Here is a 14,797-nt window from a genome sequence, read left to right on the forward strand (position 1 = left end):
GAGCCGTGCTCACGTCCCTCCGCAGGAGTAGACCGGTCAGCAGAACCGGCTCCCAGCGCGGGTGCAGCCGCGGGAGAAGTGCCCGGGCTGGTTACACCAGAAACCCCACGGGCCAGCTGCTCTGCCCTCCTCCGCCCCCGGCTCCCACGGTGGACGCCTCTGCATGCCGGTTAACTAAAATATAAGGGCGAGGGCGGAGGAGACACCCAAGGAAAGCCCGGCCAAGCCCACCCTGCCATCCTGTCTCCCGGGAGACCCGCAGGAGAAGCGGCCGGCCGGAGCTGCCCCGGGTGGGGATCGCGGTCGCTGCCTCCCCTCCCGGTCAGGGCCCCGCAGTGTCCCGCGGACTCGGGGCTCCCGCACTGCGCGGAGGTGGCCGCGCGTCTGCGGGGCGGGGACTCGGGGACACGCAGGCGGGGCGGTCCCGAGCGGCCCGGGCGCCGCCCCCTTCTTGGCGCAGCTCTCCGGGCTCTTTCCCCGGAGCGTCGGCGCCGCCCATGGCCGAGGTGGTGGAGCCCGTTCCCGCGGCGGCCGAGGGCTCGGAGGCCCTCGCGGTGGAGACACCGGGCTGGGAGGTCCCGGAGGATGCGGGCCCCCAGGTAGGAGACGCCCGCAGGCGCGGAGGGTGCGGGCTGTTGGGTGGCGAGCGCGGGGGTGTTCCCCAGCTGATCTGCAATGAAGCCGGAGGGTCCCATAGGTTAACTAAAAAATACTTTTAAAAAAATGGTCTGAGTCCTCGCCCCATTTCTGCACAAACAGGAAAAGGGGGTCAGTGAGCCGTCGTAACCGTAGATGCCACATCTCAATTTTGTTTCTTTGCGGCTAAAAAAAATAATATTGGTCACGTCCCTAAACTCTAGATGGTGCCCTCCGGGCAGAGGGGCGGAACAGTTGCTTGTTTTTAACCTGAATTGAGATGCCGCCTGCGTCTCTAATCTAAAGATGGGAGCCGCGGGGGAGGGGCCCTGTCGGAGCTGAGAAGTCAGAACCTCGGGCCGGACCCCAGGGCAGCGCCCCTCCCCGGGACAGGCCGTCCCAGTGGACCAGAGATCAAGGTACCTGTAACTGTCGCGTCTCACGTTCTGGCATAGAATTGACTCCTCGAAGTTTTCCCTGTTCCATCTTAGCCCGGAAGTTATGAGATCCGACACTACAGGCCCGCCAAGTGGGTCAGCACTGCGGTTGAGTCTATGGACTGGGATTCAGCCATGCAGACTGGCTTTACAAGGCTGAACAGCTACATTCAAGGCAAAAACGAGAAAGGTGAAGGTGGTTTACCTTTAACGACTGTATTGTGGCCTGGCTTATTGGGTTTTCACTTATTAAAGAAATATATTTTTAGAATAGAAAAATAACCAGATGATCAAAGACAATGTCTGAAGAGGAGGGAGGACTGTGCTCAGGATCCTTCGTGTCTTGAGCAGGTTCTCCTGGGCCTCTGTTCTCCTTTCTGTGACTCTGCTGAATGAACTGGGCCTCTGTGTACCTAGCCTTAAGGCCTTTTCATGGCTAATGCTTTGCGATAATTTGATGACTGGTAAAACAAGAGATATTAAGAGGCAGGAAAGGTCAACCAACACAAGATCCAGAGTCTCAAGATCTGTCTTCTGGTTTGGCGCTGATGCTGTTTAGATTTTAGCAGGTCTTAGCCAATGAGACCTCAGTGTCTGAATTGTATAAGTAAAGAATGAACTAGACCATGTGATTTCTAATTTTCCCTTCTACCCCTAGAACTATGGACTGATGAAAAATATTGATAGTAATAATTGTAATATTAATAGTACAGAAAGTGTTTAATGTGCACAGTCGCTAATTGTAATTTTGCCCTTATTTTTATTAAGATGAAAATTATCTTAAAGGTAAATATTTATGTCAAAAAACTCAGGTCAAAAAATACTTATGTTTTAAAATGTAGTCATAAATACACTAAATCTGCTTTAATGGTCTCCTTTGCATCTAAATATATATTTTCGTGGCACAGAGATGAAAATAAAGATGACAGCTCCAGTGACGAGCTACGTGGAGCCCGGCTCAGGTCCTTTTAGCGAGTCTACCATTACCATTTCCCTGTATATCCCCTCTGAACAGCAATCTGATCCGCCCAGGCCTGCAGAGTCCAATGTCTTCATTGAAGACAGAGCCGAGATGACGGTGTTTGTACGGTAAGTGGTAGATATCATTCATAACACTGCTGACTGCTGGTTTTACTTGTGGGCACTCACAGTTTAGCGCATGTGTAGTTTAGCTCCTGTACTTTTCACCCTTCCATGGAAACAGGCCTAATGCATTTTGCGGTATTTTTCTAGTGACTTGTTTCATATGTTACTAAGGGTCTGTGACATGAAAAAATGAATTCATTTGAAGAGACGTCTCATGCATCCCTCCCACAAATAAGAAGCAACACAAATTACACTGCCACCCCACCCCTCAAAGGCATTAGACTGCTTTTACCTGCCATTGAGTTAAATCTGGAGAAAAATGCATTAAAACAGTGTGTGGTACCCCTCCTCCCAAATCTAGGTTCTGATAACCTCAAATTCTTCCTTGTCCCTCCAGCCTAAGGGATGGTGGCTGCTTCCTACAGTTACTGCCTCTATTGGTTTACTGGTTCCTTTTCAGTTTTTCAGACCTTCAATACCTTTCCACTCATTTCTTGTATTAAATTCTCTGTTGGTATTTTTAAAGAGCCCCACAAAATACATACTAGTCTTGTATTAGAGTCCCTTTATTATTCCCTTTCTCACCCTCTTGTATCCCCTGGTGACTCAGATGGTAAAGAATCTGCCTGCAGTTCGGGGAGACCCGGGTTCCATCCCTGGGTTGGAAAGATCTGGAGGAGGGCATGGCTACCCACTCTAGTGTTCTTGCCTGGAGAATTCCATGGGCTACCGTTCATGGGGTCAAAAAGTAGAAAAGGACTGAGCGACTAACACTTTTACTTTTACCCTCCCTTGTTAAAAGACTCTGTCTCTCTGTCTCTGTTTCCTCAAGGCCCATGTACCTGTCATACCAGCACAGCCTGGTACCGCTGCACCTGCTCCTTGGGCTCCCGTCACCCTCCGCAGCACACTTGAACTTGTCACTCGAGGGCAGTGCTTTCCCATGTGTCTCCTGCAGCATCGTTTTGCTGACCTGTCTGGTCCCATGATCCTTGTCCATCCTGTAACTCAGAATATCACCCTCTTGTCATTCCTCTCCTCCTGGTTCTCTCCCTTCGGCAGTGCCTCATCCACTCCCCACCCAGAGGTCACTGTTGATGGCCCTTACTGACCCTCATGTCATAGCAGACGTGCTCTGGGTGGTCTGTTCACGCTGCTTCAATTATCTGTGGCCCATGACTTAAATTTAGTGTCTCCAGCCCTGATTTTCCTACTGGTTGGGCATCTCCGTGTGGGGGTTTCAACAGCTCTGAAACCCAGCTTTCCCCCAAGCCTTCCTGACCTTACAGTGCCTGTGTCAGTAAAGCGTCTCATTGGTCTGACAGCCTCCCCAACAAGGACCACTGTGGCCATCAGCAGCATGCTCCACCCTGATAATCAGTCCCTAAATCCAGCCCATTTGCCTCAGAAACAGTCGTGATTCCGTTCCCTTCACCCCCCAGTGTCACTTCCTCGGGCCCTCACCTTACAGGGACCTCAGCTGAGTCCTCCGTGCTACCCCAGTGCTCGGCACATGCCCGACGCTCACCAGATACTCCGACGGTTTTCAATCTCAGGTTTCCCCTCAAGAGCCTCCCATTTTCTGCCCACCAGTCTCCTCCTCTCTCCTGCCCTCCACTCTGGAACTCCGATCTTTCTTACAATAGCAACAAAACCCAACCTGTTACAGCATTTAAAAATCTGTTGGTTTCCTCTTGCTTCAGCATGACATTCAGACAGTTCACAGTGTACACATCGCCTTCATAATGTGGCCCAACCTGTCTCCCTGACATCTGTGCTCCCCGCTCCCCCTGCCCTTCACTGAGCAGGCCAAGTTCCTCCACATCTCTTTACCTTTGATTTTGGGCAAGTTGCTGAGATTTTCCTTGCCAAAAATCTCATCTATAAAACGTGTATAGTCAGAGTACCTACCTACCTCACAGAGTTGCCACGAAGATCAGGTGAGTTAATTCACATAAAATACTCAGAACATGAGCAGGATCTTACTACCAACTCTAGCTCCCTCCCTCTTCTCTGCTTGGAGAGCCTGCTTTCATCCTTTAGGACTTAGATCAATGGGCACCTTGTCCATGAGGCCTTCCTCAGTGTCTGCAGTCAGCCAGCCACTCTGTCCTATGATTGTAAGATCTAATGATCTATTTATAGATTGTGACATCCTCAAGAATACAGCAACATGTTTCTCTGCCCGAATACGTCAGATCCTGGCAAGGCAGGTGTTTGGGGGAGGCTCAGTATTTGTCTGTGTCCTGAATAAAGACATGGATAGATCACTGTAGAACAACATGTATTCAGAGGACAAAAGATGATCTCTAAGTAGGAGGTTCAAGATTTGATTTCAAGAAAGAAGTGAGATCTGAAACAGATTCCCTTTTGGCAGAACATATTATACTAAGAGTTGACTATTCCTTAAGGAAATAAATAATAAATTTGGCAGTCAGAATGTTTCCTAACACATGGTTCAGAATTATTATTATCAGTCAACATGATGAAGATTAAGGAGATTGTCAATTGTCTTCAACATTTTATTTTATATACATGTGCGTAGATTCCTAAATTTATTCAATTAGGATTTAAAAGGTACTGCGTGCCAGGAATGACTAGGTGCCTGGTAGACACTGTTGAATAAGACAGGCCTAGTTTGTACTCTTGAGACTTACATCTTATCTGAAGAATGGTAGGAATGCTTTCCATTGGCATATTGATAATAAACTTTGTGCTAAAGAAGAATTAGAAATCCTATTAGAAATGATTTTGTTTGTTTTCCTATTCTCAAACTTCAGATTCATCGTGTTTACATGTCAGCAACTCAGCTAAGTCAGTTTGCTGTCATGATTTAATCTCAGGGTGTTTTTGTTTGTATACTTTAAAATCTATACTTAAACTTTTAACTTCCCACTTTTTATTAGAATCTTTTGACTGTCTTTTCATCCCCATCCTCTTAGCAACCTCCTCACTGGTCCCTTGTCTGCAATCTAGTTTCCATCTCTCTGCCTATATTCTTACCCAGATCTGATCAAGTTACTTTTCTGCTCAGTATCCTTTGGAATAATCTAAAAAGGCTTTAGGATGATACACAAAGTTCTTATTTCCATGTCTGACTCACCTTTCTGACTTCAATTTATGCCTCACTATGAAAATGCTTTGTGTTTTTTGGATTTTAGTTCTCTTATCCCTCCCCTTTCTCTGCCCAGGAAAACCATCCTCCATTCTTGACCGAACTCAGAGACACACCTTTACCCTTGATCTAATCATACCCTCAGTGTTCCCAAGCACTTTGATTCTGTCTCTGATAAAACTCTGCTCGGACTGTATGGAGAGAGTCGCCAAAATGTCCATCTTTTCCATTAGACTGAAAGTTCATAGGGTCAAAACTATATTATATTCATCTGTCATACAGTACCTACCCTCTTCCAAGGAGAAAAAGAGGTAGTGTTTGACAGAGAGTAGAAAGTCTGAAAGGGAGCCTACTGAGGGGGTTTCACTGTGGTCTCACCCGGAGAATCAGCATTATCAGGAGTTTGTGAGAAATGCAGGCACTCAAGCCCCACCCCAGACACCCTGAACCAGCATTTTCCCAGCTAACTTGCATGCACATCTAGTTTGAGAAGCCTGGCATTAGAGCACAAGATGGTGTAAAGTCCAAATCTGCCCAACAGATGAGACCCTGTGCCTCCTCCTGGGTCCCCTCAGGGTGTGTGAGGTCACACTGAGCCTGGGAACCAGAGAAAGGGAACAGGTAGGTCATTTCAGGTGCCTAGAGGGAGGAACTCTGAAACTGCGCTTCATCCAGATTTCCTTGTATCAGCCTCTGCTTTTTTTTCCTAAACTAACATTCGCATCAGTATTAAAATCACTGATTGTCATTTACTTTCTCCTTTGTAGGTCTTTCGATGGATTCTCTAGTGCCCAAAAGAATCAAGAACAGCTCTTGACATTAGCAAGCATTTTGAGGGAAGAAGGAAAAGTTTTTGATGAAAAGGTTTACTACACCGCAGGCTACAATAGCCCTTTCAAACTGCTTGATAGAAATAATGAAGTATGGTTGATCCAGAAAAATGAACCCTCCAAAGAAACGGAATGAGAAAAGGAGAGAAACGTCCACTGCCTGGGGCAAAACTTCTGTTTAACATAGACATCATCATTACCTATTAGCAAAATGTGTCTAGTATCTCTACCTGAGAGTACTACTATGAATTGAGCTTATTTACACTGTGCCTTTTTAATGCTTAATGCCTTAGATACACAGATAATAGGGGACAGGATTCTATAAACATGTAACTCTGGCTTTATTTCTATGAGGCTCCAGGGAAATGGAATGTTTTCTCTTCACTGCTATATCACAATCATTTTGCCTTATTTCTACTTGGATTTGCGTCATTACCCACTCCAGATATTATCAATAAAAATGGTAAAGTTTATCCTGTGTGGAACTACGAGGCTGTCAAGCCTGGAGAAGTGAAGTTCAGTTGGAAACAAAAATCAAATCATCTTCTGCAGCTGTCACTGTTACTTTCTCTGTTGAGCCTACTCTCCTATCTGCCCACTGCCCCCGCCACACAAGAAAAACTCACAATACTCATAAGTCTTGCTAGTATTTTGTGATAAAAAATGTGTTTGTGAAGTTAGGGACTTCTGACTTAATTTTGATACTCAAGAAAGACATGCTTTTCCCAAACAAATGTATACTAACATAGAATTTTAAAATTCACTTGAGTTTTTAAAGTATTTTATGTGGTATTTCTGGAGGTCACATAAAAATGATTCAGTATTCAAAGAGTGGGCTGTTGCAAAATGAGGAAGTTTGAAAATTGGACCTAATTGTATTGGAATGTGCTTGTTCTGGAGAAGACATCACATTCAAACACCTGGTAGCCTGTCATGGGAAGCTTTACTGTGGGCTCCTAGGGGATGATGGCTGTAGGTGTGAAGGAGAAAGCAGGTTGGAGCTCAGTAACATCCACTGAATGACATTACTTCCTGTTCCCATCTTTGTGTGTGTTTAAGCAGGGATCATGTGATCACTTGTATGGAAGATTTGGGTATCTAGTGAATGAAAGAATGGGGCTAGATGATGCTCAAGGTCCCTTCAGCCCCAACATTATACAGTACTTCCCTAACCTGGATACACTAGACCAACATACCTACAGTGAATAGTTTCCATAGCTATTTACGGATCGCCTTCCAGGTATAGTCTTCTGAGCATTTCACTTGAATTCCCAGTAAACCCTCAAAGCAACCCTGTGTCACCTTGTGTCATCCCCATTTCACAGATGAGAACATAAAGGCACAGAGATGTTAGGTAACTTGCCCCAGATGGCGTCATAAGGGCAGAGGCCGATTCCAGCCCAGGCAATGGGACTCCTGGGTCCAGGCTGTTAACTACCATGCCTCCTGGCAGTCCATGTTTAAGAGTGCAGTTTTCTCAGGCCATCAGCAAGCTCAGACTGTGTGGAGGGGTTCTTCCTGCATGTATTACATGCACAGTCAACATGATCATGACCTCAGAGAGGCCCTTTAGATTATAATTTTTGATAAAAAATAAGCTAGGTTTTGAGTTTCAAAATTACTAAATGGATATACTTTTTTTAAATCTTAGGCAATTATTTTCCAAAGGTATATTGTTGCATTAATTGGTTTTGATTCTTTGCATTTTTGTGTTTGCTAAGAAGAAGTTAAATTTCTTTCTTAGCTCATTTACCAAAACTAACTGTGGGTCTAACCCTTCTAGCCTTCCTACTGATGAAATGTCCACAGTACTCGCCTCTACTGGTATGAGGTAAATATTTACATATTTGCTCTATAGCCCTATAAAAAAATAGGCATCTCTTATGTAGTAAATTCCATTTTAGATGAGAAAAGCATATTTCTGATTGCCAAGATGTAGTTGTAATCTGAAACATGTTCCAGAAAAAAAGCAATTTTGTACTCTAAGTCCAAGGTATGCCATTTTTCCCTCCTCCTCCGTAAATCATAAATGAAAACATTTTTCAACCCTAAATTAATCCAGACCAGACAGGATTTCTCACAGCAGTGAATCAGTTATTTTAATTATGTGGCTGGCACTGACTACAAAATATCCCTCAGTATTTCAGTTGAGCTTTCTCTTCTCTTATGGATAGGAAATTTGTGTCTAGATTCCTTTCTGAGGCTAAACCTTCTACTCTTCCTGTGGTGTAATTCATGCTCCATCAATTAGAACTTCCTCCATCTTCAGGCTCTCCCTTTGCTCATGCTCCAAACACTTTGCTCACCAATAGGCTCTGATTCTGCCTGATCTTCCCCACCCCTCAAAAATAAAATCCTAGTTCCCCTAGATCCTTACTTGGGACAATAATTTCCATCTCTCCCTTGCCTTGATTATCCAGTTTCTCTGGAATGAGTTGTCCAGAGGCTTCCTTGGAGCTCTGGGTTGGGAGGACATATTTCAGGAACCATGACAGGGAATTAGGGCACTAGTGTTAAAGAACTTGCCTGCCAATGCAGGCGAAGTAAGAGATGCAGGTTCGATCCCCGGGCTGGGAAGATCCTCTGGAGAAGGAAATGACAACCCACTCGAGTATTCTTGCCTGGAAAATCCCATGGAAAGAGGAGGCTGGTGGGCTACAGTCCATGGTCACAAAGAGTCAGACATGACTTAGTTACTAAGCAGCAGCACGATAGGGAATTAAGGTGGGCAACCCCCCCCCCATCACTGTGTTTCCCACAGACCCATTCACATTTGTATGTCAATTTTTCATAAGATACACTTTTAAGTCTGCAAATTCATTTAAAGAATTCATTCATCCATTCTTTTCTAGTCATCCCTTAGCCTTCTAGAAATCTTTCTTTTCCTTCTAAATATTTCACTGAAATGTCATTTATTTTCATCTTTTAGTAAGTCATTATGGAGTCCCTCCTGTGTCGCAGGCTCTGCACACTGTCCAGGGGTTTGGCTACAGTGGCAGGCAGAAATGCCCCCGTCCAATCAGTGAGGTGAACCCATCAAATTCAACCACGTCTTCCACTCTTCTACTCAGTCCAGCTTCCAGTTGAGAATACAGCAGTGAGCAGGACAGGCAGGGCCCCAGCCTCGTGGAGTGTACGTTCCAGAGAGTGAGCGAGTGCAGATACCAATGGGGCCACGGGACAGAGTGTGGCTGGGGGGTGCAGTGGCCGTCACATGGGAGGTCAGATCAGGCCTCCCCAAGGAAGAGACATATGAGACTTGAATGGTGAGAAGGTGCCATTCAGATGACAGCCTGGGGCAGGGAGAGCCTTTTGAGCAGAGGTGACATGTCAAAGGAAGAGGCCACCTTGGCTATACAGAACAAAGCTGCACATACTGCTTGCTGAGCAGGGAGCACCATGCTGGCAGGACAGAGCCTCTCCAGACAAAGGGAACCGCTGACTTGTACAGGGTTTCCGTGAGTGCAGAGTTCTAGGATTAACAGACTTGCAGAATCACTTAGGAACTGACTGAGCTTTAGTTGTGGAGGTGTGGTTACCAGAGTGAGGCCACTGCTGATAAGCATGTTTTAGGAGCCTGGTTCAGAGGCGAGATTACTGATGCAAAGTTGCCACCGATCACTTCTGGCACTTATTTGCAATGGTGGCCAAAGCAGGGGCCTGTCTTTTCTGAGATTTGGAGTCCTGGCAGGCAAGCAGAGGGAGGTGGACCACTTGGATCTACCTTCGCAGAAGGACTGTTGCCAACTGTGAGGGGTGTGATTAGCTGATGTCACCAGCTGTTACTTTCTTCAGGATCCACTGCAGATAAAGACACACTACTCTCCAAAATAAAGACACACCACTCTCAGGGAGGTATCTTCCCTACAAAGGAGCCACACAGTGAAATTTGACAGCACACTTTTCTCTGGCATCTTTCAGCCAATGTCAGAGCAAGGTTGTGGTACAAGGACCCAGGCATTGCTGTCTGACTCAGGACCCTTTGTATAAAGTCATTGTTCCGGAGTTCCCTAGGGGGCTGGTGAAAAGTGAAGTGAAACTGTTAGTTGCTCAGTCGTGTCCAACTCCTTGCTACCCCAAGGACTGTAGCCCGCCAGGCTCCTCTGTCCATGGAATTCTCCAGGCCAAGAATACTGGAGTGGTGGCTGTTCCCTTCTCCAGGGGATCTTCCCGACCCAGGGATCAGAGACTATCAGATCTGTGTTGCAGTCTCCAAATCTCTTCTTCCCTTTTCCTTTCATTGGTATAACGTCACCATACATCTTTTGTATTCCCAACCCTGTCTCAGCATTGAACTGGCACAGCTGGTATCAGAGTGGTCCCAAGATCATGGGCAGTAAGACAGCACTTTGGAGACTGGGTCACAAACTGCCTGGCTGGTCCCATCCCTGCAGACAGACCATATGTACACAGCTCCTGGCATAGGCTGTCTAGTTATTAAGTTTAGATGGAATGGCATACTGGTGGGAAGGAATGCAGTGACTGGTGAATGATTCAGGTGTTTTAAAAATTGGAGTTGGGGTGGATAATGAGTATAAGGGCAGTGGACTTGAATGGTCATTACTGAGTTGGATTGTTGTCCCACAATGATCCAATGTCCCAGGTGGATCACGGAAAGTTAAGGTTAATTAACATTTAAAGCTATGCGTAAGGGCCAGAACCTCTTTAGTAGCTTGTTAAACAATCCTCACCTCATACTGAAGGCAAGTGCAGCATTGGATGGCAAAAGTAATAACTGCCAACAGATGTTCAACTAAGCCCGATCTGCCGTGTCAAGGTCAGAATCAAACCTGGAATGTGAAATGGGGGCATCTGGTGTGTGCCACCCACAGCTTTGATGCCCTTAAGTTTCTGAACATTCTGAGCCTGTAGAAGAGGCCCACCCTCCCTCCATTAAGAGCTAGAACTACCATCTCTCCCTCCTCCTCTCACCCTAACACAAGGAAAGACAAGATATAGGTCTTTCCCCCTGATAAGGCGGCAGGCAGCCCTAGGAGCTGTCCCTACCCATCTCCCAGCTACCAGGCATTTACCCAAGGTTAAGTCACAGCATGACCTGGCAGAAGCCAAGCTGGCCTGATGAAGAGATGGACAATGCACCAAGGTTGCCACGTGGCCTAGCCAGCATGTCCTGGCAGGAGCCAGGAAAGTACCCTTGGGACCAGGCTTTAGAGGTGCTTGGTCAAAGATGCCAGGACACAAGACTGAAAAAGGGAAAGTTTGACTTGGGAATATTGCTCAGAATACAGCATTGAAGGCCATGAATAAAACTCCAGAGGACAGAGCAAACTTACTGCTTTAGGGCCGTGCCTAGTAGCCGGAAAAAAGTGATAGAAATGTTGAAGTGCCTGAACTGCTGAGAGAGGTAAGAGAGGAAGGAAAAGTCTCACAGAAGGGGCGTGCTGGAATGGGTATAGCACATGTGGCAAGGAGGCCTGTCAGACTTTTGTCTTAAGTCTATTTGGGCTGTCCTAACAGATCATCATAGACTCAGTGGCTTAAACAAAGAGAAAAGTATTTCTCGTGGTTCTGAAAGATCAAGGTTCTGGCTGAATAAGTGCCTGGTGAGGCCCACTTCCAGGCTTGTAAAGTAGCCATCTTCATCCCACCTTCTCACACAGTGGAGAGGGAGGGGGCTCCCTAGTCCCTTTCTCTTCTTGTAAGGATACTTCTAAGGACACTAATACCTACCTGGGGACTCCACTCTCATGACCTCACCTAAACCTAATCATCTCCCAAAGGCCCATCTCCAAATATTAATACCATCACTTTGGGGGCCAGGGCTTCAACATCTGAATTGGGGGCGGGGGAGACAATTCAGTCCACAGAAACTATGTTCCATGGGAGGGTTCAGAGGACCCACCATTTACCAAGGCCAATGGTCACGTTGGGGGCCAGGGCTTCAACATCTGAATTTGAGGGGGAGACAATTCAGTCCACAGAAACTGTGTTCCACGGGAAGGTTCAGAGGAGCCACTATTTTCCAAAGCCAGTGGGCATGCACTGGTGCAAGAGGCATGCACATCACCAAGGACTCTGTGGAGGCTCTCTCTGCAGTCTGGGCTGGAGAGGCTGGGATGGGGCTTTGCTTGCTGAGAACGATGTGAGTGATGATGCGACCTTGCAGAGGCCAGGTGGCAGTGCTCACCACAAAAGTCAGGATGCATCAATTATATTAAACAATAAGGTCAAAATGGCAGCCAAGGGGGCCTGTATTGTTAAGTCTTAGGAGATAGCTAATAGAACATGACATCCTTAAGGACAAAATACTTTGGCCACCTGATGTGAAGAGCCTACTCACTGGAAAAAGACCCTGCTGCTGGGAAGGATTTAAGGCAGGAGGAGAAGGGGGCAACAGAGGACCAGATGGTTGGATGGCATCACTGACTCAATGGACATGAGTTTGAACAAACTCTGGGAGATGGTGATGGACAGGAAAGCCTGGTGTGCTGCAGTCCATGGTGTTGCAGAGTCAGATAAGATTTAATGACTGAACAACAAAGGATGAAATAGAGTAACCAATAAGAATAATTATATATAATCAAAAGAGAGCAATGATGGATAAGCAGGGGGCTGAGATCATCTTCCCCCTCAACTCCTCCCTAACCCCACTATAATCCCTTGCCCAGTTTCCAGACATAAAACTCACTGGCTGAATAACTGGATCCTTAGGGGAAAGATCACTGCAATATTTCAGCAAGTGTATACACTAAAGATTCCCCTAGTGTTTTTCCAACAGGTCCTATGGTCATTTACTCAGGTGATTGTACACTGGAGAAAGAAAAAAATACCCAGAAATGTTAGGGTTCAAATTGACATTTGATACCTAGAAACTCCAACTATCATCATAGTTCCCCTCCCATTTTAAAGTGGGAGCATATGGACTGAGGTTCATGATATTGTACAGGAGACAGGGATCAAGACCATCCCCGTGGAAAAGAAATGCAAAAAAGCAAAATGGCTGTCTGAGGAGGCCTTACAAATAGCTGTGAAAAGAACAGAAGTGAAAAGCAAAGGAGAAAAGGAAAGATATTCTCATGTGAATGCAGAGTTCCAAAGAATAGCAAGGAGAGATAAGAAAGCCTTCCTCAGTGATCAATGCAAAGAAATAGAAGAAAACAACAGAATGGGAAAGACTAGAGATCTCTTCAAGAAAATTAGAGATACCAAGAGAACATTTCATGCAAAGATGGGCTCAATAAAGGACAGAAATGGTGGGTACCTAACAAAAGCAGAAGATATTAAGAAGAGGTGGCAAGCATACACAGAAGAACTGTACAAAAAAGATCTTCACAACCCAGATAATCACGATGGTGTGATCACTCACCTAGAGCCAGACATCCTGAAATGTGAAGTCAAGTGGGCCTTGGGAAGCATCACTACAAACAAAGCTAGTGGAGGTGATGGAATTCTGGTTGAGCTATTTCAAATCCTCAAAGATGATGCTGTGAAAGTGCTGCACTCAATATGCCAGCAAATTTGGAAAACTCAGCAGTGGCCACAGGACTGGAAAAGGTCAGTTTTCATTCCAATCCCAAAGAAAGGCAATGCCAAAGAATGCTCAAACTACTGCACAATTGCACTCATCTCACACGCTAGTAAAGTAATGCTCAAAATTCTCCAAGCCAGGCTTCAGCAATACGTGAACCGTGAACTTCCAGATGTTCAAGCTGGTTTTAGAAAAGGCAGAGGAACAAGAGATCAAACTGCCAACATCCACTGGATCATCAAAAAAGCAAGAGAATTCCAGAAAAACATCTATTTCTGCTTTATTGACTATGCCAAAGCCTTTGACTGTGTGGATCACAATATACTGTGGAAAATTCTGAAAGAGATAGGAATACCAGACCACCTGACCCGCCTCTTGAGAAACCTGTATGCAGGTTGGGAAACAACAGTTACAACTGGACATGGAACAACAGACTGGTTCCAAATAGGAAAAGGAGTACGTCAAGGCTGTATATTGTCACCCTGCTTATTTAACTTATATGCAGAGTACATTATGAGAAACACTGGGCTGGAAGAAGCACAAGCTGGAATCAAGATTGCTGGGAGAAATATCAATAATCTCAGATATGCAGATAACACCACCCTTATGGCAGAAAGTGAAGAAGAACTAAAAAGCCTCTTGATGAAGGTGAAAGAGGAGAGTGAAAAAGTTGGCTTAAAGCTCAACATTCAGAAAACTACGATCATGGCATCTGGTCCCATCACTTCATGGGAAATAGATGGGCAAACAGTGGAAACAGTGTCAGACTTTATTTTTTGAGGGCTCCAAAATCACTGCAGATGGTGATTGCAGCCATGAAATTAAAAGACGCTTACTCCTTGGAAGGAAAGTTATGACCAACCTAGATAGCATATTAAAAAGCAGAGGCATTACTTTGCCAACAAAGGTCCGTCTAGTCAAGGCTATATTTTTTCCAGTGGTCATGTATAGATGTGAGAGTTGGACTGTGAAGAAAGCTGAGTGCAGAAGAATTGATGCTTTTGAACTGTGATGTTGGAGAAGACTCTTGAGAGTCCCTTGGACTGCAAGGAGATCCAACCAGTCCCTCCTAAAGGAGATCAGTCCTGGGTGTTCATCAGAAGGACTGATGTTGAAGCTGAAATCCCAATACTTTGGCCACCTCATGTGAAGAGTTGACTCATTGGAAAAGACCCTGATGCTGGGAAGGATTAGGGGCAGGAGG

The 14,797-nt window shown here is 45.7% G+C and overlaps 2 protein-coding genes across 17 annotated transcripts in view; one reads left to right on the top strand and one right to left on the bottom strand.

Annotated features, from left to right (window-relative positions):
- The window catches only part of LOC145521066 (uncharacterized), a 102,116-nt gene extending 97,865 nt beyond the window's left edge, over nucleotides 1-4,251 (bottom strand). For 6 of the 14 annotated variants that reach the window (XR_014065063.1, XR_014065069.1, XR_014065062.1 and 3 more), the window contains exons 1-2: nucleotides 4,075-4,251; nucleotides 3,002-3,160 (exon numbers count right to left, since the gene is read on the bottom strand). Coding sequence is in view for 5 of the 14 variants with exons in the window: in XM_081528891.1 (XP_081385017.1) it covers nucleotides 3,002-3,146 (145 nt within the window). In the remaining 9 variants the exon portion in view is untranslated. Of the gene's footprint in view, nucleotides 1-3,001; nucleotides 3,161-4,070 lie in introns of all 14 variants that reach the window. The other 8 variants (XR_014065066.1, XR_014065065.1, XM_081528892.1 and 5 more) reach the window with 4 other exon arrangements.
- Nucleotides 457-6,577, top strand: HEBP2 (heme binding protein 2). Of its 3 annotated transcripts, none has more exons than XM_081528885.1 (4): nucleotides 457-599; nucleotides 1,128-1,269; nucleotides 1,982-2,162; nucleotides 6,042-6,577. In XM_081528885.1, the coding sequence occupies exons 1-4, from the start codon at nucleotides 498-500 to the stop codon at nucleotides 6,238-6,240; spliced, it is 624 nt and encodes a 207-aa protein (XP_081385011.1). In that variant the 5' UTR covers nucleotides 457-497; the 3' UTR covers nucleotides 6,241-6,577. The 3 variants fall into 3 exon arrangements, with proteins under 3 accessions (XP_081385011.1, XP_081385013.1, XP_081385014.1); XM_081528887.1 differs by having other exon boundaries at nucleotides 1,128-1,263; XM_081528888.1 differs by having other exon boundaries at nucleotides 1,128-1,263; nucleotides 1,982-2,044.
- The last annotated feature ends 8,220 nt before the right edge of the window (nucleotides 6,578-14,797 follow it).

The sequence above is a fragment of the Giraffa tippelskirchi genome, chromosome 9 (genome assembly GCF_054371585.1).
Source record: "Giraffa tippelskirchi isolate mGirTip1 chromosome 9, T2T-mGirTip1v1.2.pri, whole genome shotgun sequence".
NCBI classification, from domain to species: Eukaryota; Metazoa; Chordata; class Mammalia; order Artiodactyla; family Giraffidae; genus Giraffa; species Giraffa tippelskirchi.